Source organism: Eriocheir sinensis, chromosome 44 (genome assembly GCF_024679095.1).
Source record: "Eriocheir sinensis breed Jianghai 21 chromosome 44, ASM2467909v1, whole genome shotgun sequence".
Classification (NCBI taxonomy): Eukaryota; Metazoa; Arthropoda; class Malacostraca; order Decapoda; family Varunidae; genus Eriocheir; species Eriocheir sinensis.
This window is the reverse complement of record NC_066552.1, coordinates 9,409,155-9,432,809: the sequence shown is the minus strand read 5'-3', so window position 1 is coordinate 9,432,809 and position 23,655 is coordinate 9,409,155. Positions and strand designations below refer to the sequence as shown.

The window sequence follows — 23,655 nt, the reverse complement described above, 5'->3', positions numbered from 1 at the left end:
CAGGTTGACGTTTGGTTCCTGCTACCCGACACCCCTCACCCCCCCTTCCTCCCCACCTCCTCCCCTTCTTCACCGCAATCCCCTCACTTCTTTTCTCCCTTCCTACCACTTTCCTCTCTTTTATCATCCTTATTCTTCTCTCCTCCTTCTCTTCCTATCCCTTCATTTTCCCTTTTTTTCTCATTATCTTCTCTCCTCTTAATCTTTTCCTGTTCTTCCTCTTTTTTTTCATCTACTGTCACTTTCACTGTTTCCCTTCTTCTGTTTACTATTTCCACGTATTTTAATTTTCCTTTTTCTTATTCCTCTTTTCTATCCTAATCTTTTATCCCTTCCTTACGTGTTCTCTCTTCATCCCATCCCTTCCCTTCCCTTCCCTTTCCCCTCACACCTCAATTCACCCTCTCCTCCCTTCCCCACCCTTATTCCCTTCTTCTTTCCATTTCCCTTCTAATCCTCCCTTCTCCCTCCCCTTTCCCCTCCCTCCCTTTCCACACACTCTGGTCACCCCTTTAACCTCCTTCCTTCCATTTCCTACCTAATCCTCCTTTCTCCCTTCCACCTTCCCTCCCCTCTCCCCTTCCCCCCCGTCCCCCCTTCACATACCTTGGTCAGCCCGTGTCACGCGCAATTTGCTGACCCCGACACACCATCACGTCCCGGCGAGGTCAGGTCACGCAGGCCTCAACTGAAAAGGAATTATGGGTAACCTGTCACTCACGTTGGGCTGGGGGAATGGGGGGAGGGAGAGAAATTGGGAGGGAGAAGGGGAGAGAAGGAAGGAAGGAAGGAGGGAGGGAGGAATGGAAGGTAGGGAGAGATGAAGGAAAGGAGAAGAAAGGGAAGAGGGTTGGAAAATAAGAATGAAGAAAAGGAAAGAAGGAGGGAAGAATGGAAGGAGAGAAGGGAGTGGGGAGAGGAAAGGGAGAGAAGGAAGTAGGGAGGAATAGGAAAAGGAAGGAGGGAAGGGAAAATAATATAGATATGGTAGCGTAGAGAAAGAGGGAAGACGAAGATAAAGGAAGGAGGCAGAGAGAGACGGTGTAGGAAGGGGACAGGAGGAGGAGAAGAGGGGGAGGAGGGAGGGAGGGATGAGGAATGAGAGTGAGTACTTAGGTATGAGAGAGAACCAAGAGTGGTCATGGGTCCCCGGTGGTGGCCGGCTCCTGTACCGCCCCTCCCTTCCCTTCCTTCCTTCCTTCCTTCCTTCCTTCTTTCCCTCCCTTTCTTTCCTTCCTTCCTTCCCTCACTTTCCTTCCTTCCTTCTTTCCCTCCCTTCTTCCCTTCCTTCCCTCCCTTCTTCCCTTCCTTCCCTCCCTTCTTCCCTTCCTTCCCTCCCTTCTTCCCTTCCTTCCCTCCCTTCCTTCCCTCCCTTCTTCCCTTCCTTCCCTCCCTTCTTCCCTTCCTTTCCTTTCTCCCTTCCCTCTATCCCTTCAGCCTTTCCTTTCTCCCTTCCCTCTATCCCTTCAGCCTTTCCTTTCTCCCTTCCCTCTATCCCTTCAGCCACCTCCCTCTCATTCTCCCTCCTCACAGCCTTCCGTCATCCACTTTATATTTCTTTCTCTTCCTCTCCTTCTCCTTTTTCTTATTCCCTATTGCTTTCTCCTCATAATCTTCTATCTCTACGTATACATTCTTTTTTCTTCCTCTTCTTCGCTTTCTTCTACATCATCCCCTTCCTTCTTCCTATTCTTTCTCACAAACTTTGCCGTAATTCTTCTTTTCTTTCTCTTTCTTTATCTTTTCTTCTCTTTCCATTATCTTATCACTTCTTTCCCTTTCCCTTTCTCTTCTGTTCTCTTCCCTTGCCTCTCCTCACGATCTTATCATTTCTTCCCTCTCCCTTTCTCATTCCTCCTTTTTCCATCCCTTTTCCATTCTTCATTCACATTTTCCTTTCCCTCTCCTTTTTCTAATCTTCCTATTCTTTCTCACATCAACTCTGCGGTAATCCTTCTTCCCCTTCCCCTTTTTTTCTATTCTCTTCCCTTTCCTCTATTCATCATCCTATCTCCTCTCCTCCTTTCCCCTTCTCAATCCTCCCTTTTCACCTTCCTTCCCATTCCTCCCTCACACTTTCCTCTCCTCGTCCCATTCCTCAATTCCCCTCAATCCCTTCTCCCCCCCTTACCTTCCCCTCACCCTAACACCGTGACGGCCGCTCAGGTATAACAAACCTATTAACCTGTCCGTCGCCAGGTAATCCCCGTGTTTATGTATCGACTGCGTGTGTGTGTCTGTCTGTCTCTCTGTGTCTCGACTTGTACATGAGAAGGAAATGCTACGAGTCTAGTATTTGCTTATATATTTATCTCTATATTCATTTACTCTCTTTTTGCTTTCACTTATACTTCTTTTCCCTTTCTTTTTCTCTCTTTCTATCTTCATCTTCACATTCCATCTTCCCTTCATAACGACGGGCCAAATTTGTGGGTTTACCGTGTACCAGCGACGGGCCAAATTTGTGCCATAATATAAACCCCCCAAAATAGATGATGCATAAACTGATCATAAATGCGTTGATATATATTATGAAATGGTTTGCGTGAGTGATGATTTTTTTCTCATTTTTCTCGCCTAGAGGGAAGGGCCTTTAAGAAACATGATCCCCGCAACTACCAGGGTAACGTTCATTTGCTCTATTCTTTCTTGTTTTCACTCATTATTTCTCTTGCCCTTTCTTTTCACCGTTTCGATCTTCAATCTTTATCTTCCAATCTTAAGTTCTCTCATAGTTTGTTTCAGTTCAATCTGCCGATCCAACAACTCGTCTTATACACATCAATCTACTCCTGACGGAACAAAACTTCAGCCCAACAACCTAACTCTACCAAAACCAAACGAACTGATCAAGCAGCCTAACACTCAAACTTAAACTTCCCTAACCTTTCAAGATAACAACCTAATTTTCGCCTAACCCAGAAACTTAGCAACTGGAAACTTCATATCTCATCTCTTACTAAATCAGCTTCCTCGAGGCTGGGCGTTCTGTACCGTCTCCGCCAGTTCTTCTCCCCTGCACAGTTGCTGTCCATATACAGGGGCCTTGTCCGCCCTCGTATGGAGTATGCATCTCATGTGTGGGGGGGCTCCACTCACACAGCTCTTCTGGACAGAGTGGAGGCTAAGGCTCTTCGTCTCATCAGCTCTCCTCCTCATACTGATAGTCTTCTACCTCTTAAATTCCGCCGCAATGTTGCCTCTCTTTCTATCTTCTATCGATATTTCCACGCTGACTGCTCTTCTGAATTTGCTAACTGCATGCCTCCCGCTGCACTCGACTTTCTACTCATGCTCATCCCTATACTGTCCAAACCCCTTATGCAAGAGTTAACCAGCATCTTCACTCTTTCATCCCTCACGCTGGTAAACTCTGGAACAATCTTCCTTCATCTGTATTTCCTCCTGCCTACGACTTGAACTCTTTCAAGAGGAGGGTATCAGGACACCTCTCCTCCCGAAATTAACCTCTGATTTGGACACTCCTTTAACTTCTGTTCGGGAGCAGTGAGCAGCGGGCCTTTTTTTCTTTTTTTTTCTTTGCGCCCTTGAGCTGTCTCCTTAGCTGTAAAAAAAAAAAAAAAAAAAAAAAAAAAACTAACTTAACATATACTGTACTAACCTAGCAACCTAATAACGTTATTCTTCACCTCTGCTCTACCAATTAAAGTTAGCACCAACAACCAAATTTTTACCTAACCTAAACTTCTATAACCAAGCAACCTAACAACCCAACTTTTTTCATAACCAAAGTTTCCTAACCTAGCAACATACTAACCAACCTAAACTAATTAGCCTGGCAACCTGACAACCTAATTTTAACCTAACCTAAACTTGCCTAACCTAACAACTAAACAAACCAATTTCACTTAACCAAACCAAACAAACTAATTCTAACCTAACCTAAACTTGCCTAACCTAACAACTGAACAAACAAATTTCACCTAACCAAACCTAACAACCTAATTTAAACCTAACCTAAACTTGCCTAACCTAACAACTAAACAAACAAATTTCACCTAACCAAACCTAACAACCTAATTTTCACCTAACCTAAACTCACCTAACTACCTCCAGTCACCCTTTCAACCTTACCCAGCCCCCTTAGGCGACGGTGACCCCCCCAGATGACTCCCCCGCGGTGACCCCCCAGGTGACCTCCCCAGGTGTCCCAGGTAACCTAACGCCGGGCACCCGTTGGTCAGACCTTAGGGGGGAACGGAGGGGGATGGGGTAGGGGAGGGGGCCAGGCAGGGTCACGTCTCCTGCTTGACCTCAACTTGTCCGACACTTGAGATGACCAGCAGGAGGAGGAGGAGGAGGAGGAGGAGGAGGAAAGAGGAGCAGAAACGTAACATATGGATTTATTTTGAGGAACAGTGGGGAGGAGAAAGAGGAAAAGGAAGAGAATCTGAAGTAGAAAAGGAAGAAAAGACAAAAATTAAAAGAGATGGAAGAGAAAAGAGGACGAAAATTTAAATGAGAAAATAAAAATGAGAAGACGACGAAGAAAAAGAAGAGTGAGAGGAAAAGGGGAAAATTCAAATAAAAGAAAGATAAGACAAAGAAAAAAGAAGAGGAAGAGGATAAAGAGGAGGAGAATATGAAGAAGAAAATTAAAATGAGAAGACGAAGATGAAAAAGAGGAGGAGGAAGACGAGGAATAAGAAGATACGATGAAAAGGAAAAGGAAGATCAGAAGACGGAGATGAAAAAGAAGAGGGGGAGTAAAAGAGAAGGAAAATTTAAGAAAAGAGAAGAAGCAGAAGAAGAAAAAGGAGGAAAAATAATAAGAAAATAAAAACACAAGAAAAAAAGAAAAGGAAGATTAGAAGACGAAGATGAGAAAGAAGAGGAGTAAAAGAGAAGGAGAATTTAAAGAAAAGAGAAGAAGCAGAAGAAGAAAAAGGATGAAAAATAATAAGAAATAGAAACACATAAGAAAAAAAAAGAAAACCACACGACAAAAAAAAATAATGAAAGTGGACCACAAACAACAATCCTCACTATAAATCTCTCTCTCTCCCCCGTCAATCGCGCGCAGTGACTGATAATTCAATTTAGAATCTTAATTAAGGCTTTGTCAGGTGAGAAGCGAATACCTGTACCTCATTATGGCCGCCAGAAATACCTTGTTCCCTCACCACCACCATCACCATCACCATCATCACCATCACCATTATTTTATCACTACTACCATCACTGTTATCATCATCACTATCATCATTCCCATTATCATCACTATCACTAGCATCATTATCACCATCAACACTATCATTGGCATCCCCACTACTATCACCATCACCACCACTACCATTATTAACACTATCACCCCCATCACCATCACTATCACCTTCATCATCGGCATCACCATCATCATCATCATCATCACTATCATCATCATCACCATCATCATCACCTATAATTTTACCAGCACCGCACACTACGAGAGAGAGAGAGAGAGAGAGAGAGAGAGAGAGAGAGAGAGAGAGAGAGAGAGAGAGAGAGAGAGAGAGAGAGAGAATATCACGTGGTGTCAAGAGAGAGGTGGTAGCTATGGTCTCTCGCTCTCTCTCTCTCTCTCTCCTGAAATCCTCTTTTGATGGAAGTGTCAGCGGTAGTGTCATTCTCCCTGATGACTTGCCTCTCTCTCTCTCTCTCTCTCTCTCTCTCCCTATTTCCCCTCCTGTCTCCCTCGCTACCTTCCTCGCACTTTTCTCTCTCCCTCCGTAGCCAGTATACCTCTCTCTCTCTCTCTCCCTTCCCCTGTGAAACATATATCTTATCATTTTGCGTACTTCTCTTCCTTTTCCTATTTTAACACACACACACACACACACACACACACACACACACACACACACACAGCCATAAATTCACAGTACCACCACCACCGTCACCACCACCATCATTATCACCATCATAAAATATACCTTTCACAAACCACAAACACCAACACGAAAGAAACGGAAAGAACACACACACACACACACACACACACACACACACACACACACACACACACACACACACATGTGAATTCCTCTCTCATGGGCTTATATCGAACGTGATAACTATTTTCTTTCTTTCTCCTCATCTATCTCTCCTTCCTGTATAGCCTCCCTTTCTAATTCTTAACAACTACTTCTCTGTATCCCCTTCCACCTTCTCTTCGTTAACTTCCCTCCCTTCCCTCTTCCTCCTCAAAAAGGAAAAAAGAGCAAACTAGAGCGAGAAAACAAACGACCGAGAACTCTGATAGATTCTTCACCCCGCGTTAGCCACGTGGGTCGTTGTCACACCAGGCAAACCCCAGCAGAAAAATGCATGGGTAGTAACTAATTTTCAGAACATGTTCATGTAGCTCTTATCTATCTATCTATCTATCTATCTATCTATCTATCTATCTATCTATCTATCTATCTATCTATCTATCTATCTATCTATCTATCTATCTATCTATATATATATATATATATATATATATATATATATATATATATATATATATATATATATATATATATATATGTGGCTTCACTCACTGATGAACAGACTGATACTATTATATCTGATATTTATTTTTGTAACAGAAATTGAAAGTAAATACTGGGCTGGTTCTAATAGTCAAAGCCTTTGAATGTTCCGCAAGATATGATTTATGATCTGTAACACTAAAAAAAGACGGAAAACATCTGTACCTCAGTAAATGTAACAGAATTAGAATTATTCAAACTGAGGAATTTATATTTTTCCTGATATTTATTTGAAAAAAATATATTAATGGCAAAGGAATATTTTGCGTATTTTTGCTAAGTACAGAAATACAATATTAGAAAATTGTGTGGAACATCAAAATCATCGCACTCTGTTCCCTCCACAATGAATTGACGAGCAAAGTAAGTGCCTTTTACAAAACAATGACTAATAAATTTTCTATAACATCTTCACCATTACCAATCACTCTCATTCATCGCCTGACGCTGTGTCTCTGCAAACACAAACACCAGCTGTGGTGTTTGTGTTTGCTACACCTGCCACACGTGACCTGTGACATAATGATTGAGTACTAAGGTGGGGCGACTGCACACCACGAGAAGGCAAATGCAAATCTCCTCACAAGAGTAGTCAGGACAGCAAGAATCCTGGTGCCCTCCCTCCCCAACACACTCAGGAAAGTACTGGAGAGGGCAGGAATGGTCATGCAACCCCCCCCCCAAAAAAAAAAAAAAAAAAAAAAATGGGGGCGCCTGAAGCACTCCAAGTGATTAACGTAGGGTTAATACAAGAGAGAGAGAGAGAGAGAGAGAGAGAGAGAGAGAGAGAGAGAGAGAGAGAGAGAGAGAGAGAGAGAGAGAGAGAGAGAGAGAGAGAGAGAGAGAGAGAGAGAGAGAGAGAGAGAGAGAGAGAGAGAGAGAGAGAGAGAGAGAGAGAGAGAGAGAGAGAGAGAGAGAGAGAGAGAGAGAGAGAGAGAGAGAGAGGTAATGGCGCACGAAATACTGTAATAAAAAATATATAGACTGAAGGGTAATTTTCCTTGACAGAAGTAGTACACACACACACACACACACACACACACACACACGCACACACACACACGCAGCTTTTTGCCTCGCCCATAAAACATACATTAAAAAAAAACATACACGAACAGGAAACACGCAATTAAGAAACACTCATAAAAAAAAAAAAAACAGAAGCGAAGTAACAGGTAAAGAAAAATAAAAGAAAAGAAAAAAAGACAAGTAGACGTGTTTTTCCTTTCTCTAAGCATTTTTCATTTATAATTTTCGTTACATATTTTTCATCGTTCTCGGATCAGATAAGAATGAGAAAAAAAGAAGAGGGAGAATGGAGATAAAAAAAAAGGATGAGAGAGGAGAGAATGAAGGGGGAGGGGGAGATGGTGGAGAGAGGGAGGGGGAGAGGGGGGTGGGGGCAGGTGTCCTTCTGTAAGATAATGACAGAGCGGAACTTGAGGGAGAGAGGGAGAGGGAGGGGAGGGGAGGGGAGAGAGAGAGAGGAAAGGGGGAGGGGGAGGGTGATGGGGAGAGAGATAGCAGTACCGCAGACACACACACACAGCTCTCTCTCTCTCTCTCTCATGCATAACAAAAGAACAAACTGGTATAATTTTCTCAATGTACTGAATGAAAAAAAAGCTAAAAGATGAAAAAAAGATGAAAGCTAAAAATACAGGATATTAAAGCGAGGTGAGAAAAGATTAACTAAGGTGTGAAAGTGAAAGTGAAAAAGGTAATAAAACATAATTAAAGGTGTTCATAACGATAGCGTAAGGTAATAGACGTTAAGACAGGTGAAGAAAGAATAAGAAAACATCGGAAAATAAGAACTAAAGACCAGAAACTCCTGTGAATAGAAAGCAAAGAAAAGAAGAAGAAAAAAGAAAAATAAATGAAAGTGTGTACGGGTTAGGTAGGGATTAGGAAAGTGAAAGTGAATGAATGGCGTAGGGGAGGTGGGGGGAAAGTAAAGAAAGGTAAGGATAGGTAGGAAGCTGCAGGGAAAGCTAAAGGAATAAATAATAAAAGGAAATAACAGATAATGAAATGAGGGACTATGTAGGTAAGCAGAGTTTAAGAAAGAGAGGGTGAAGGGAAGACGAAGGGAAGATGGGATAAGGGTTAAGAAAGGTGAAAAAAGGTAAGGGATATGGGTAAGGACACGTAAAATAGGTAAGGAAACTAAGGAAGGGTAAGGAACAAGGTGTAGGTAAGATTAATAAAGGTAAGGTTAGGCAAGGGTGAGACAAGGTAACAGAATATGCAGGTAAAGTGCGGGGAGGTAAGGGAAGGGAAGGTGAGATATGGACTACGTGAGGAAAGGTAAGAGGGGATGAGGAAAGGTAGGGTAAGGTAGGATAAGGAAAGGTAAGAAACGGCGAGAAAACGTGAAAGAAAGTGAAGGAAAGGTGAGGAAAGGTAAGGAGGGGAAGGGGAAAGTATAGGGATGGAGAGGAAAGTTAAGGGAAGGTGAATGGAAGAAAGGGAAGGGTAAAGGAATGTGAACAGAAAATGAAGAGAGGTAAAGGAAGGTATGAGAAAGGGGAAAAGAGTAAGGGAAAGTGAACAGGAGATAAGGAAGGGAAGTTAAGGTGAAAGGAAGATGAAGAATGGAAAAGGAAGGTATGGGAAGTATGAGGAAAGGTAAGGGAGGGTGTATGTGAGGTAATGAAAGGTAAAGAAAGGTGAAAGGAAGGTGAAAAGGTAAGGGAAGGTGAATGGAAGGTAAAGGATCATAAGGAAAGGTAAAACGAAGGTGAGGAAAGGTAAGGCGTGGGTAAGGGAGGGTAGGTAACGTGGAGGAAGGTAAGGAGAGGTAAACAAAAGGAATAGGAGATGTGCGTATAGGTAAGGTAAGGTGTAGGAAGGTAAGGTAAGATGTAGAAAGATAAGGAAAGATGTAAAAGATAAGAAAAGTTAGAGGAAGGAATAGGGGAGGTAAAGAAAGGTCAGGAAAGGTGTAGGAAGGTAAGGTAAGGTGAAGAAAGTTAAGGAAAGATGTAAAAGGTAAGAAAAGTTAGAGGAAGGAATAGGGGAGGTAAAGAAAGGTCAGGGAAGGTGTAGGAAGGTAAGGTAAGGTGAAGAAAGTTAAGGAAAGATGTAAAAGGTAAGAAAAGTTAGAGGAAGGAATAGGGGAGGTAAAGAAAGGTCAGGGAAGGTGTAGGAAGATAAGGTAAGGTGTAGAATGTTAAGGAAAGATGTAAAAGGTAAGAAAAGTTAGAGGAAGGAATAGGGGAGGTAAAGAAAGGTTAGGGAAGGTGTATGGAAAGTAAGGTAAGGTTTAGGAAGGTAAGGAGGGCGTGAAGGTGAGGAAAGGTAAGGTAACGAGTCAGAAGGAAAGGGAGCTTAAAAAAAAAGAAAAGGAGAAGTGAGTAAAGGTTAGTCAAGGTGTAGGAAAGATAAGGTAAGGCGTGGGTAAGGTAGGATAAGGTAACGTGTAAGAAAGTAAGGATGGGTGTAAAGAAAGTGAGGAAGGGTAGAAAAAGGAATATGAGAAGTGAGTAAAGGTCAGGAAAGGTAAGGTGTGGGTAAGAAATTGTGAAAAGAAGGTGAAGGAAGGTAAGGGAAGGTACAGGAAGGTAAGGAATGATGCAAAGCTGAGAAAAAATAAATAAAAGAAATAACAGGATAAGTGAGAAAAGGTCAGGTAAGGTGTAGGAAAGGTAGAGTAAGGTGTGAAGGTGAGGAAAGGTAAGGTAAGGTGTAGGAAGGTAAGGAAGGGTAAAAAAGGAACAGAAGTAAGTAAAGGTCAGGTAAGATAAGGTGTGGGTAAGGTAAGGTCAGCTGTGAGGGTGAGGAAAGGTAAGGTAAGGTGTAGGAAGGTAAGGGAAGGAACAGGAAGGTAAGGAATGATGCAGAGAAGAGAAAAAAGTTAAACGAAAGAATAGAAGTGAGTAAAGGTCAGGTAAGGTGTAGGGAAGTTAAGGTAAGGTGTGGGTAAGGTAAGGTAAGAGGTGTAGGGCAGGGCAGTGTGACTCTCCTATCTACTGTTACTTGTGGCTGTCTCGCTCCCACCACAGCTTTCTCTCCTTCCCTCCATCCTTCTCTCCTTCCCTCTCTTCTTCCCTCCATCCCCTTATACTCTTATGTCTTTGTTTCTTCCCTTTTATCCCTTTTTTTTTCAATTTCAGTTCCTCTCCTTTCCTTCCTTTCTTTTCCTCTCTCTTTGTTTCTTTCTCCTTTCTCTCTTCTCCTTCTCTTTTCTTCATCTTCCCTCCATTCTTTTCCCCTTCCCTCTCTTCCTCCCTCCATCCCTTTCTTCTCATGTCTTTGTTTCTTTCCTTTTATCCTTTTTTATCAATTTCACTTCCTCTCCTTTCTTTACTTTCTCTTTTTTCTCTTAATTCCTATCTCCTTTCTCTCTTCTATCCCTTCTCTTCTTCCCTTTTATATATTTTTTTTCAATTTGAGTTCCTCTCCTTCCCTTCCTTTCTCTGTTTTCTCTTTATTCCTTTCTCCTTTCTCTCTTCTCCTTCCCTTCCCTTCATCTTCCCGATCTCAACTATCTCCCTATTTATCGCTCTTTCCTTCCTCTTTATATATTTTTCTTGAGTTTCTCCTTTTCTTCCTCTTTTTTTATCTCTTTATTCCTTTCTCCTTTCTCTCTTCTCCTTCCCTTCCCTTCATCTTCCCGATCTCAACTATCTCCCTATTTATCGCTCTTTCCTTCCTCTCTTTTATTCTTCTACTGTCCATATTCTCGTTTCTTCTCTCCTTTTCTTCCTCTTTTTTTTTCTCTTTATTCCTTTCTCCTTTCTCTCTTCTCCTTCCCTTCCCTTCATCTTCCCGATCTCAACTATCTCCCTATTTATCGCTCTTTCCTTCCTCTCTTTTATTCTTCTACTGTCCATTTCCTCGTTTCTTCTCTCCCTCCCTCCCCTCTTCTCCTCTTTCTCTCTCCCCTCCCCTTTGCTTTTCTTCCATTTTCCTCCCTCCACGACTAATTTTCTTCCCTCTCTTCCTCCCCTTGTGTTTCTTCCTTTTATTAATCCAATTTTCACACTTCTCCCTTCCTCTCTCTCTCTTTCCTTGATTCTCTCTCTCTTACTTTGTTTTCCACTGCACGAGAGAGAGAGAGAGAGAGAGAGAGAGAGAGAGAGAGAGAGAGAGAGAGAGAGAGAGAGAGAGAGAGAGAGAGAGAGAGAGAGAGAGAGAGAGAGAGAGAGAGAGAGAGAGAGAGAGAGAGAGAGAGAGAGAGAGAGAGAGAGAGAGAGAGAGAGAGGAACAAAAAGTAGTAAAAGTAGTAGTAGTAGTAGCAGTAGTAGTAGTAGTAGTAGTAGTAGCAATTGTTCTTTATCTTACAATCTACGCTTCTATTTTTGTCCTCCTTTTCCTCCTCCTCCTCCTCCTCCTCCTCTTCCTCCTCCTCCTCCTCCTCCTCCTCGCATAATTGTCTCCATGCATCACTCAGAAATAGAAAGTGAAAGGAAGATTAATGAACAAGAGGTGACATGCAGAGAGAGAGAGAGAGAGAGAGAGAGAGAGAGAGAGAGAGAGAGAGAGAGAGAGAGAGAGAGAGAGAGAGTGAGAGAGAGAGAGAGAAACGTGAGGTAGTGGGGAGGACACACACACACACACACACACACACACAGGTATCATTCACAAATTTCACCAAATAACCCTTCTTCCCTCCCCCCCTCTCTCTCTCTCTCTCTCTCTCTCGGCTGCCATCATTACCCTCGGCGCAAATTAAGACAGATGACGAAAAAAATGCAACGAGAAGCAGATTACCAGTTGGGTCACAGCGAGCCTTGCAAATTGGGGGGTTGTGGGTGGCGGGGGGAGGGGAGGGGGGAGGGGGAAGAGGGAGCGGGACAGCGGTGGAGGGAAGTGGGAAGGGGAGGAGGGATAGGAAGAGAGGAGGTTGTGGGTGGTGGGGTTGGAGGGAGGATGGGAAAGTGGAAAGAGTGGAATAGCAGGAGGGAGCAGGAGGGAGAGAAGTAGAGGGACAGAGAGCAGAAAGGGGTAGAGGGATAGAAGAAATTGGAACGATATGAAGAAAAGGAAGAAAAGGAGGAGCATAGACGAATAGGAGAAATAAAGAGGAAGAGATAAGTAACAGTTGAAGGAAAGAGGAAATAATGGATAAATGGAAGAAAGAGGAGGAGGATAAACAAGTAGAAGAAATAAAGAGGGAAATGGAAGTAGGAATAGTAAAAGGAACGGGTGCAAAGGTGGAGGAAAGAAGGAAGGACAATGGAATGGAGATGATGAGGAAAAGAGAAGAAGGGATGGGAGGGAAAAGGGGTGAGAGTGGGGGAGAGGTAGAAGGGAAAGAAAGGGGAAGAAGAAGGGAGGGAGGCGGTGAAGAGTGATGGAAATGGGGTGAGGAGGTAGAGGGTGAAGGATAGGGGAAGGGGTAGAGGGGATAGGGAAGGGAAAGAGGGATGGGAGGCAGAGAAGGGTGGTGGAAAGGGGGATGAAGGGGTACAGGGTGAAGAGAAAGGGGAACGAGAGAGAGGAAGAGGAGGAAAAAGGAGTGGGAAGCAGTGCAGGGTTGTGGGATGGGGATGAAGAGGCAGAGCATGAAAGGGAAGGGAAGGGAAGGGAAGGGAAAGGGAAGGGGAAGGGGAAGGGAAAGGGAAGGTGAAGGGAAGGGAGGGTGAAGGGATGGGAAGACGTACAGGTAAGAGAATAGAGGAACTTACCTGAGCAATGAGAAAGGTGAGTAAAAAATGAGTCGAGTAATTTTTCGTGAGTTTTTGTCTCTGCGTAACCATGGGAGGAAAGGGAGGCAAGGGAGAGAGGAAGGGAGGAAACGGAGGTATATATCCATCCCTAAGATTGAATTATAAGGGAGGAGAAGGGAAAAGTAGGAAGGTTTAAAGCATCCATCAAATACTCTGAAGTCTCTCCCTTTTTTTTTTCCTTCATCTTACCCTCTACCCATTCTCTCTCTCTCTCTCTCTCTCTCTCTCTCTCTCTCTCTCTCCTCTACATCACAACAACACAGCAAAATAATTAGCTTAGTCATAATCTATTTCCACGAACCATAATTTCCACATTTCTTCCGCAATAAACCCGTTCTTTTTTCCCCCTGACAAACGAGGATATTCAATAACAATTAACATCAACACCTGCAAATAAACGCCAAGATACAGACATTTAAACGAGGCAGCAACAAGGCCAGGAGACGTAAAATATGAAAAAGACGGAAAGGGCACAAACGGGTACTACTTTTGGACGCGGAGGAGGGAGAGGAGGCGGAGGAGAGAGAGAGAGAGTGTGTGTGTGTGTGTGTGTGTGTGTGTGTGTGTGTGTGTGTCTCGGCCGTATGTTTCAGAGCGGATTCGAAACTTTTCAATTTGAAGCCACATCTTTCCCACACAAGTTTCCGCGAGAGCTGATCTTTATTTTCCTTGCGGGGTGATAGAGGCGACATTCTTACGACGGGGGGAAAGAAAAAGGGGAGCGGAGAATATTTAGGGGCGAAATTTATACAGTAGCGAGCGAGCGAGCGCGGAGGAATACAATTTTAAACCTCTTTCTCCTCCTCTTTTCTCTTTCCTGCGCGCTGGCCTAGTATAAGCAATAGAGATATTCTACTACGTATCTTAGTCGCTTAACTTCTAACTGCGGCATTTAACGGCGCATTACAGTCCTCCGCCGCAGTTTTGAAGTAGCAATGAAGGAAGGACAAGAGCTGTAATCTGGGAATATCTCGGAAGGTTTATGAAGCGGTTCGAAGCAAGACACGAGGGAGAGCGGGGAGGGAGGGATGGGGAAAGAAGGGGAAGGGAGAATGAGGGAGGGAGGGAGAGTGGGTGGGAGGAGGTGGGGTGGTTTTGTGCGGTTATCAATGTCATTTAGTTCAGTATTAGTCACTATATGATTGTTGGTTTGATAATAACGTAAAACAATGTGACCTTCATTTTATCCTCCTCTCGTCTTCTTCCTAGTAGACAATCAGTTTTTTTTAATATTTTCTTGTACTTTATATTCTCTCTCTTCCTTGCCTTACGTCATTACATTTATTTCTAGTTAATTGATTTCCTTTCGTTTTCTTCTTCCTGGACAATCAGCAAAGAATATCTACTTGTACTTTTTCTTACTTATACGCCAATCTTACTTAATTACGCTCCTACCTGGTAACTTTATATCCTCTTGTTTTTTTCCTTTGACAAACAATCAGCTGAGAATATCTACTTGTACTTTTCCTTACTTATACGCCAATCTTACTCAATTACGCTCCTACCTGGTAACTTCATATCCTCTTGTTTTTTTTCCTTTGACAATCAGCTGAGAATACTTAATTGTACTTTTCAAACTCTCTTTCTCCCTTCCTCTCCTGAACATCTTGCTTCATTATTTTGCTTCATAGTTATTTTTGTCCTCTTGTTTTCTTCCTTAGACAAACAATAACTAGCTAATTAACTACAATTGATAATAATTACTTGTACTATTTAATATCTTTCCTCACCTCAAAATCTTCTTCCTCCTCCTCCTCCTCCTCCTCCTTCGCCTCCGTCATTAGTAAACTACCCCCATATCAAGTTATCCTCTTACACACACCTACATAGTCACATACACATACCTCACACAAGGTTATACATATACAAATACATACCTCCTTCCCTTCCTTCCACACCTGACGACCTTACTTCATTACATACCTTCCTCGTTATCCCCCAATACGCACCTGGATAGACACATATACGACCCTCATACATGGCTACATAGACACATACACACCTCATACATGGCTACATCATATACATACCTCCTTTCCCCGTTTCCTTTCTTTCGTCACTTCCTTCTCGTCAACTGAAGGAGGAAGATGAGCAACACATTTCACACTATCAAAGTTATCGTTCAGTAGCTTCTCCCTCACCCTTCCCTCACCTCCCTCACCCTCCCTGAGAGCAAGAGGGAGGGAGGGGAAGGGAGGGAGACGGAGGAAGGGAGGAGAGAATAGCCGAAAAAAAGTAGGAGATAATGATAATGAGGTTTTAGTGTAAGATTTAGGAGTGTTTGATCGTACGTCCGCCAGCGATGTGTTAACTAGTGCTTGGGAGAGAGAGAGAGAGAGAGAGAGAGAGAGAGAGAGAGAGAGAGAGAGAGAGAGAGAGAGAGAGAGAGAGAGAGAGAGAGAGAGAGAGAGAGAGAGAGAGAGAGAGAGAGAGAGAGAGAGAGAGAGAGAGAGAGAGAGAGAGAGAGAGAGAGAGAGAGAGAGAGAGAGAGAGAGAGAGAGAGAGAGAGAGAGAGAGAGAGAGAGAGAGAGAGAGAGAGAGAGAGATATAAAAGTTGCTAGGATGACAGGAAGGTAGGAATGGGAGGGAGGGATAGAGGGAGGGAAGGAGGGAGGGAGTGGAGGGAAAGGAGGGAGAGGTCGTACGGGCAAGAGAAGGTTCTGTGGTCGTGTAATTCTCCTCCTTAATATCGGGGTCTGTTGGTCGTCATTGAGAGAGAGAGAGAGAGAGAGAGAGAGAGAGAGAGAGAGAGAGAGAGAGAGAGAGAGAGAGAGAGAGAGAGAGAGAGAGAGAGAGAGAGAGAGAGTACTATCGATATTCAGAGTAGTAGTAGTAGTAGTAGTAGTAGTAGTAGTAGAAGAAAACGAATAACAGCAAATCAACGGAAAACTAGATATGGGGGTAGTTTACTAATGACGGAGGCGAAGGAGGAGGAGGAGGAGGAGGAGGAAGAAGATGAAGAAAATGGCATAATTCTCGTGTTTCTATGCAGCGCGGAGGGTAAAAAAACAATAACACAACTTTAAAAATTAGCGAAACCACAATACTTGAGTTTAAAATATGCCGGTTTACAATAATATAATGGAGGGTTTGAATTCTCAGGGCAGGAAGAGAAGAGGAGGAGGAGGAGGAGGAGGAGGATGGGTATGACAGATGAATAATGAAAAAGAAGAAAAGGATAAGGAGGCGGAGGAGGAAGAGGAGGAGGAGGAGGAGGAGGAGGAGGAAGCAAAAACAATACTGAAGAAAAAAAAAGAGTGCAGGATGCTGGTGATCTTGGTGATGGAGGAGGAAGAAGAGACGGACGGAGAAGGAGGACGGAGACGGAGGAGGGAGAAGGAGAACAGTGGAGGATGAGGATGAGGAGGAGGTGGAGGAGGAGGAGTAGGAGGGTAAGTGATGGAGACTAATAGATGTAATTCCTGAGGTGCAACTGGTCAATGGAGGCCACTCAGCTACCTCCACTTGTGCGGGAGGAAATAGAGGAGGAGGAGGAGGAGGAGGAGGAGGAGGAGGAGGAGGGGAATGAGAGTGGAATATGAAGGGAGGCTTAGAGGCATTTATGGGGGGATGTGGGTAACTGCAGAGGGTGAGGTAAGGTAAGGTAAGGGAGGGAAAAGGACAAGATGAAGGTAGGAAGGTAGGAAGGTAAGAAAAAAATGTGATTGTGGGTTACAGTTTAGGTAAAAAGATATATAACAATAAATTCTCTTGATTACATACAATGACACACACACACACACACACACACGACAGAAAATAAGGGAGAACTCTGTGTGTGTGTATGTGTGTGTGTGTGTGTGTGTGTGTGTGTGTCGTCCTAATTAAACAAGCGTCATAAATATTCACTAAGCCTCTCACAGTTCTCTTGTTTGCATTTCGGTGTGAATTATTTCATCGCCAAACAAAGCCTGTTGGTTCTTTCCACCTGATCGGGGAGGTGTTGAGGCCATGCAAATGCGAGTAGTAGTAGTAGCAGTAGTAGTAGTGGTAGTAGTAGTAGTAGTAGTAGTAGTAGTAGTAGTAGTAGTAGTAGTAGTAGTAAACACACAAGCATTCCACTATAGTAAGTTACAGGTAAGAAATCCTAACCATCATAATTCAAATTTCAATACGTATTTTCGTGCCGAACTAGAGCATCAAAAAGAAATAATAGTCGGTGTTGCTTCCCGAGATGGACATTAACTCGCACGAATCACTGCAATCTTACCTTAATCGCATATTGCTGTTTGATCTTCCTGTGCGCCTTACCTTGATGGATGCGTCTCAGGTGTCGGGAGGTTTGCTTGACTTACCTTTGGAGTGAATGCTAAAACAGAAAAAATAAATGACAGACGCAATACTACTTAAATGGTCAAATAATTCCTACTTGAATACAAATAAAAAAAATGAAAAGTAAATAAAAATGAGAAAATAAATTGAAATAAAAATAAAATAAAGGGATACATAAATAAACAAGAAAAAATAGATAAATAAAATGAATACTGCATAAATATTTAAATAGATATCAGACGCAATACTAGGGGATAAATTTGAGAAGGTTAAATCACACCACATAGTATTTGTTCATTTCGTTAGTTTTATTACAAAAAAGTGTCACTGGAGATATAACAAATAATTGATATCACAGATTCACATATAATGAGAAAAATATATGTAAAAAAAATAATAGGAATAAAGAAAAATAACTTCAGACCGCAAATTAACAAGCCAAGGAGGAGGAGAGAGATCACCGGCAATGCTTCCCTCCTCCCTTCCTCCTTCGCTGTCAGTCATTTCTTCCTCCGCCTCAACACGCACCAGAAATCTTGGAAAAATGGAGCCAACTGTCACTGTCACAAAATTTCTCTTATTAAGCTATTGGGCCGGTGATGGAGGCCGCTCCTACCGTTTCCTTTAAAATTTCCCGCCCTTGCTATTAACTTCCATTTCGCTCTGTAAATTCCAATGTTTATCTAGCGGCCTTGAGATGGCGAGAAGTTATGTCTTGTAATTACTAACCATCGGCAGAGTGAACCAGCTCGGAGCGCGGAAGGCCAATCAGAGGTAAACTTATATATTTTTTCTTCCTTCTTTCTTTCAGCGGTGACTTTATTTTTCTCCTCTTCTCTTTTCCAAGGTTCCTGGTGGCGCGGGCATCGTCAGACTCTGTGTGTTATGCATTAATGAAGCTCTGATCCTCGTTACACTCGTAAACTTAAAAGGCAACTCAAGTTATCGCGAGTATAAGACCAAACAAAACGATAGAAAATGGGAGTCGAGGGGGTAGAAAACGGGAAAGAAGGATGCGTTTTCTTTCTTCTCGGCCCCGTCCTGCCCAGCGCGCGCGAGGTCGCTGGGCGGAGCGTGGCGACACATCAGTACGGGAGAACACCTTAGATATTACGTTAGTGATTCTTATAATCCGCGACTGTTACTACTCAAAGCGCCAAACCGAGACAGCATACGTACACATTATTACTTCCAACGGTGATAATGAACAGAGGGAAATCGTAATAATGAGAGGAGTAGTGGTAGTGAAGAAGGACCGACCGCCCTACAGAAGAAAATAGATAATGGAAAGAAAGACAAAGAGGAAATAGACGGACATAGAGAGAATAGAATGACGAACTCGAACGTAAGAAGCTACACACGATCGTAAAATTTTGGAACTCTATCTACAACTCACAGAAAATGAAAAAAAGGACAAAAAAAATGGAGTTTGTTTTTCCTACAACAGACTATACATCTATATACACCCCCATCCTCCCCACCCCGACCCTCCCCAACCCATCCCCGTGATCCCCATTGCCCCGTCCTTATAAATAGTTCATAGCAATATATATGTATATGTATATCAGGAATGTGAACCCTTTTCTAAGTGGACGAAAGGTGATCCAGCGCTCTAAAAGGAGGATCGAGCAGGTACGAGATGATCCCTGTAGACAATCCTCCTGGAGTCCGTGCCCTGAACCCTTAGCAACTTCAGCTTAGGATCGAATTCCTTTTGAAGGTTTAAAGAGGATTCAACACCATATAAAGGGATTAAGGATGATTTAACACCAAATATAGAGGTTCAAATGAATATTGAACCGCATAAATTTTAGTCTTGGAATGTATCATTAAATATGGAGTTTAATGCGTTGTTAGCACGAATTATTATTATTATTATTATTATTATTATTATTATTATTATTATTATTATTATTATTATTATTTTTATTGTTGTTGAGTTTATATATTGCGGTTGATTTTACTTCTTTATTTAATTGTTCATAGAAATCTTTTAGTGTTTTGATTACCGTACACAGCCAAGAACGTGCGTACACATAGGCGTGATTGAATGTGCACACGGCTGAGTTGACGTACACACACGATAGGCTTACACATGGCGACGTGTGCATCAACCACGTACACGAAGTTACCTCCTACGATAGACCTACTGTGTGTGTGTGTGTGTGTGTGTGTGTGTGTGTGTGTGTGTGTGTGTGTGTGTGTGTGTGTGTGTGTGTACACCAACTCTACTTTCCTTACCACATACAAAGTTACCGTGTATTAATTTGGAAACAATGACGTGTACAAAAATTTACACGTACATAATTTCTTTACCTTTTCCACGTACACATCTAACACCGTATACGTACACACAAACATACATACATACGTGCATACAGGACTGCGTGTAAACCTACCGTGTACGTTTTCTTGAGGTGTACAGGGCACGGACCGACTCCAGTGGTGTTTGAAAGAATGGATCCACGAAAAAAAAGACAAAAAAAATGTTGAGTTAGATATAAAACTGACCCTTTAGTAAATCCAGGCCAGGTAGCAGCGTGTTGTCCCTCCCCGCCCCGTCCCTCCCTTGCTCCTCCCCTTTACACTGACATCTATGGACGACATTTACTGAATAAGATTAATAATAATAATAATAATAATAATAATAATAATAATAATAATAATAATAATAATAATAATAATATAATCTTCCTTTCCCTATTCCTTGCAGTCTTTCTTCTCCTTCTCCTTCTCCTCCTTCCTCTTTTCCTTCTCTTTCTTCTTCTTTTTCTTTTCCCCCTTTGTTTGACACACACACACACACACCGGAGTTTACTTGTATCTTTTTTCTCACTTTCTTTTTCGTTTTCTTCATATTTTCGTTTTTTTCATATCTTTACAAGCTGAAACTTAAAGAAAGGAGACACTTAACAACATCCTGGATAAAGTTTCATCAGCAGTAAACAGATGAAACACACGCAAAAGAACATGCCAAGAAAAAAAAAAATCAAAGCCGCACATAACGAAAACAACAACAAAAAAACACACACAAAAAAACAGCCTCTCTTGTTACGTCAGACATTTTTTTGACGCAACAGAGAAATAAAATAAACAAAAGATGGTTCCACGGCGGCCTCTTTGGTGGTTAGTTTGTTTGTTTTCCTCGTTTATCACTTTCATTATTATTGTTCTTGTTGTTTTTGGTGATGGTGGTGGTGTTGGAGGGTGGCGGCGGCGGCTGGTGGGGGTCAGGTCAGGTCAGGTCAAGGTCAGCCCAGGTTACCACGCCAGGATCTCTGAGCTCTGGTGGTCACTGAAGCCTCCGGGACCTGGCGAGGGGAGACGAGGGGAGGTGAGCTGGGACAGGTGAGGACAGGTGAAGACAAATAGGAAAACAGGTAAGGATGGGTAACGGTCAAGACAGATAAGGACAGGTAAAGAGAGGTAGAAAGACAGGTAGGGAAGACAGCTAAGAAGACAGGTGAGGATAGGTGAGGACAGGTGAGGATAAGTAGGAAGACAGGTGAATACATGTTCAATACACACACACACACACACACACACACACACACACACACACACACACACACACACACACACACACAAGACTCACCTCCATGCACAGAGACGTCGTCGGAGGGGGAGGTCATGGGTGGGTGGGGGGGAAAGGCCTCCCCCATCATGGCGGCCATGGGAGGCATCCCGGGGAACTCAGCGCCCCCCATGGGTCCGCCGGGGGGCAGGGGCTGCTCCATGCCGGGGCCCACTGCGGAGGAAGAAAAAGGAATGGTCAGCTATGGGGGGATATGACGTATGGGATGAGATGAAAGAGGAGGAGGAGGAGGAGGAGAAGCAGGCGTAAGAGGGAAGAAAAAGATCCAGCGATATAGAAAAAAAAAAAAACCCAGGAAATATAAAGTAATAGAAAAAAGTAAAAAGAAATGCAATGCAGAAAAAAAATATTGAATGAGTCTGACAGAACAGCATGTGGATGGATGAAACGTGAATATTTGGATATTTGTATATTTTGCGTGTGTATCGTGTGTGTGTGTGTGTGTGTGTGTGTGTGTGTGTGTGTGTGTGTGTGTAGGATGGGGACAGAAAGAGGTGGAGGACGCTGGGAAAGTCCTTTTACCTATTCTACAGTGGACTTAGTGAGGCTAAAGATAATGATGATGATGGCGATGATGATGAACAAGTCCCCGGCCCTACTCACTGTGCGGGTATCCCATGGGCTGCTGGGGACCGAAGTAGCCGGGGAACTGCTGTCCTGGGAAACCGCTGTAGCCGGGAAAGAAGCCGTAGCCATCCTCCATCCCCAGGGGCAGATCACGCAGCTTCCTTGGGTTGCCGAAGAGGTGCGCGCGCATGCCCATGGTGGAGAGCTGCTTCATGCGCCGCTCCTTGCTCCTCTTGTTTTGGAACCACACCTGAGGAAGAGGGAAGAGGCGCTCGTTAGTGAGGAGAAGAGAACTGGTGGAGGAAAGAGGCTCGCATGAAGGAGAAAAGAGCTGATTGTGAATGAGGGAAGAGGAGGTGCATGGCTAAGGAGGAGGAAGGATGTCTGAGGGAAGATTGTAGAAGGTCAGTGTAATAGTAGATTGTATCCCACCCTGCTCTCCTTCTCCCTTTCTATCCCCACTCTCCCTTCCTCCCTACCTTCATTCCTCCCTCTCTCCTTCCCTTCGTTACTCAAATCATCCCTCCATTCCTGCCTCTTTTCATTCATCTCTCAATCCCTCCATCCCTTCTTCCATCAATCCGCCTCTCCCTCCCTCCTTCCCTCCCTCCCTTCATTATTCCATCCCTTCGTTACTCCGTTCTTGCCTCCTTCCATTCATCTCTCAATCCCTCCATCCCTTCTTCCATCAATCCGTCTCTCCCTCCCTTCATTCTTCCATCCCTCCGTCACTCCAATCATCCCTCCATTCCTGTCTCCTTCCATTCATCTCTCAATCCCTCCCTCCTTTCTTCCATCCATCCGTCTCTCCCTCCCTCCCTCCTTCCCTTCGGACGCCGCCTCGTTCGTCTCATCCATCCGCAAACAAGTATTTTTAGCACAAAGTCTCGCCGCTGTGGTCGGCTATCCCACCGCCGCCCGGACAGGTGGTGACGCCCCGCACCACCTGGCGGGAGGCATCAGGTGACCCAGGTGACTCGTCTTGGTTATCGCCGCGTTTACCTGTGTGCCGCGCTTCGAATCCCATCGCGGTCACACAAACGCACGCACGCACAGAACATACAGAATCACCTTCGCTTTAGTTTCGCTCGCTTGTTTCTTCTTTTTTTCGATTGTTTTTGTGTTATAACGAGAAAAGACAAAAAGTGGAAAAGAAAGAAGAAAAAAAATAATAAAACCAACACCTGGCTTCTACGTCTCTATTTTTTCTTTCTTTTTTTCCCCAACAAATCTTTTCACCGATCAGTTTAGTTATAAAGAAAAAAAAAAGAAAACACACAAAAAAACAACACCTGCCTTCTACGTCTCTAACTGTATCTTTTCGTTCTTTCTTCTCTAGTTTTGTTATAACGAGAAAAACAAAACAAAAACAAAAAGAATGAAAAAAATAAAACCAACATCTGCCCTCCACCACTCCATCTTTTCTTTCTCCTTTGTCTTCCCTTTACCTGCCGAGGAATATTCTAATTAGCTGGTGACGCTGCGACCAGGTGTGGGGAGGTAAGTGGATACCTGAGGGGAACCACAACATATTAACCCTCATTCCCACCTCTCCCGACGACAGGTAAACAAACAATCACGAGGGGAGGAAAGGGAAAGGGGAGGAGCGAGGAGAGAGGGGAGAGAAGGGAGGGAGAGGAGCAAATTAGGCAGACAAAGTGAAGGGGCAAAGGGTGAGATAAGTGGAAGGGGAAAGGGAGGAGAGGAGAGAAATGTATAGTGAAAGAGAGGGAGGAGAGATGAAATAGGAAGGGGAGGAGAGAGAAATGAGAGAGAGGAAAGGGATTGAAAACTAAAAGAGAATCATGTAAAGAAGAAAGGAAAGAAGACGTGGAAAAAGAAAAGAAGAGAAGAAATGAGTGAGCTAAAAAGTGAAAGAGAAGAAAAGAACACTCGAGTAAGAGGAAAGTAGTAAAAGTAAGTAAAAGGAAAGTGTAAGAGAGGGGAAAGAAGTGAGGGGAAAAATGATACCAAGAAAATGAGAAAGACAGGAAAGAAAGAGAGAAGA

The 23,655-nt window shown here is 43.3% G+C and overlaps 1 protein-coding gene across 1 annotated transcript in view; it reads right to left on the bottom strand.

Moving 5' to 3' along the window:
• Positions 1–17,772: 17,772 nt before the first annotated feature.
• The window catches only part of LOC126980427 (LIM/homeobox protein Lhx1-like), a 67,031-nt gene continuing 61,148 nt past the window's right edge, over positions 17,773–23,655 (bottom strand). The window contains exons 5-7 of the mRNA XM_050830340.1: positions 21,684–21,897; positions 21,081–21,233; positions 17,773–20,796 (exon numbers count right to left, since the gene is read on the bottom strand). Coding sequence (XP_050686297.1) covers positions 20,747–20,796; positions 21,081–21,233; positions 21,684–21,897 — 417 coding nt within the window. The 3' untranslated portion in view covers positions 17,773–20,746. The remainder of the gene's footprint in view (positions 20,797–21,080; positions 21,234–21,683; positions 21,898–23,655) is intronic.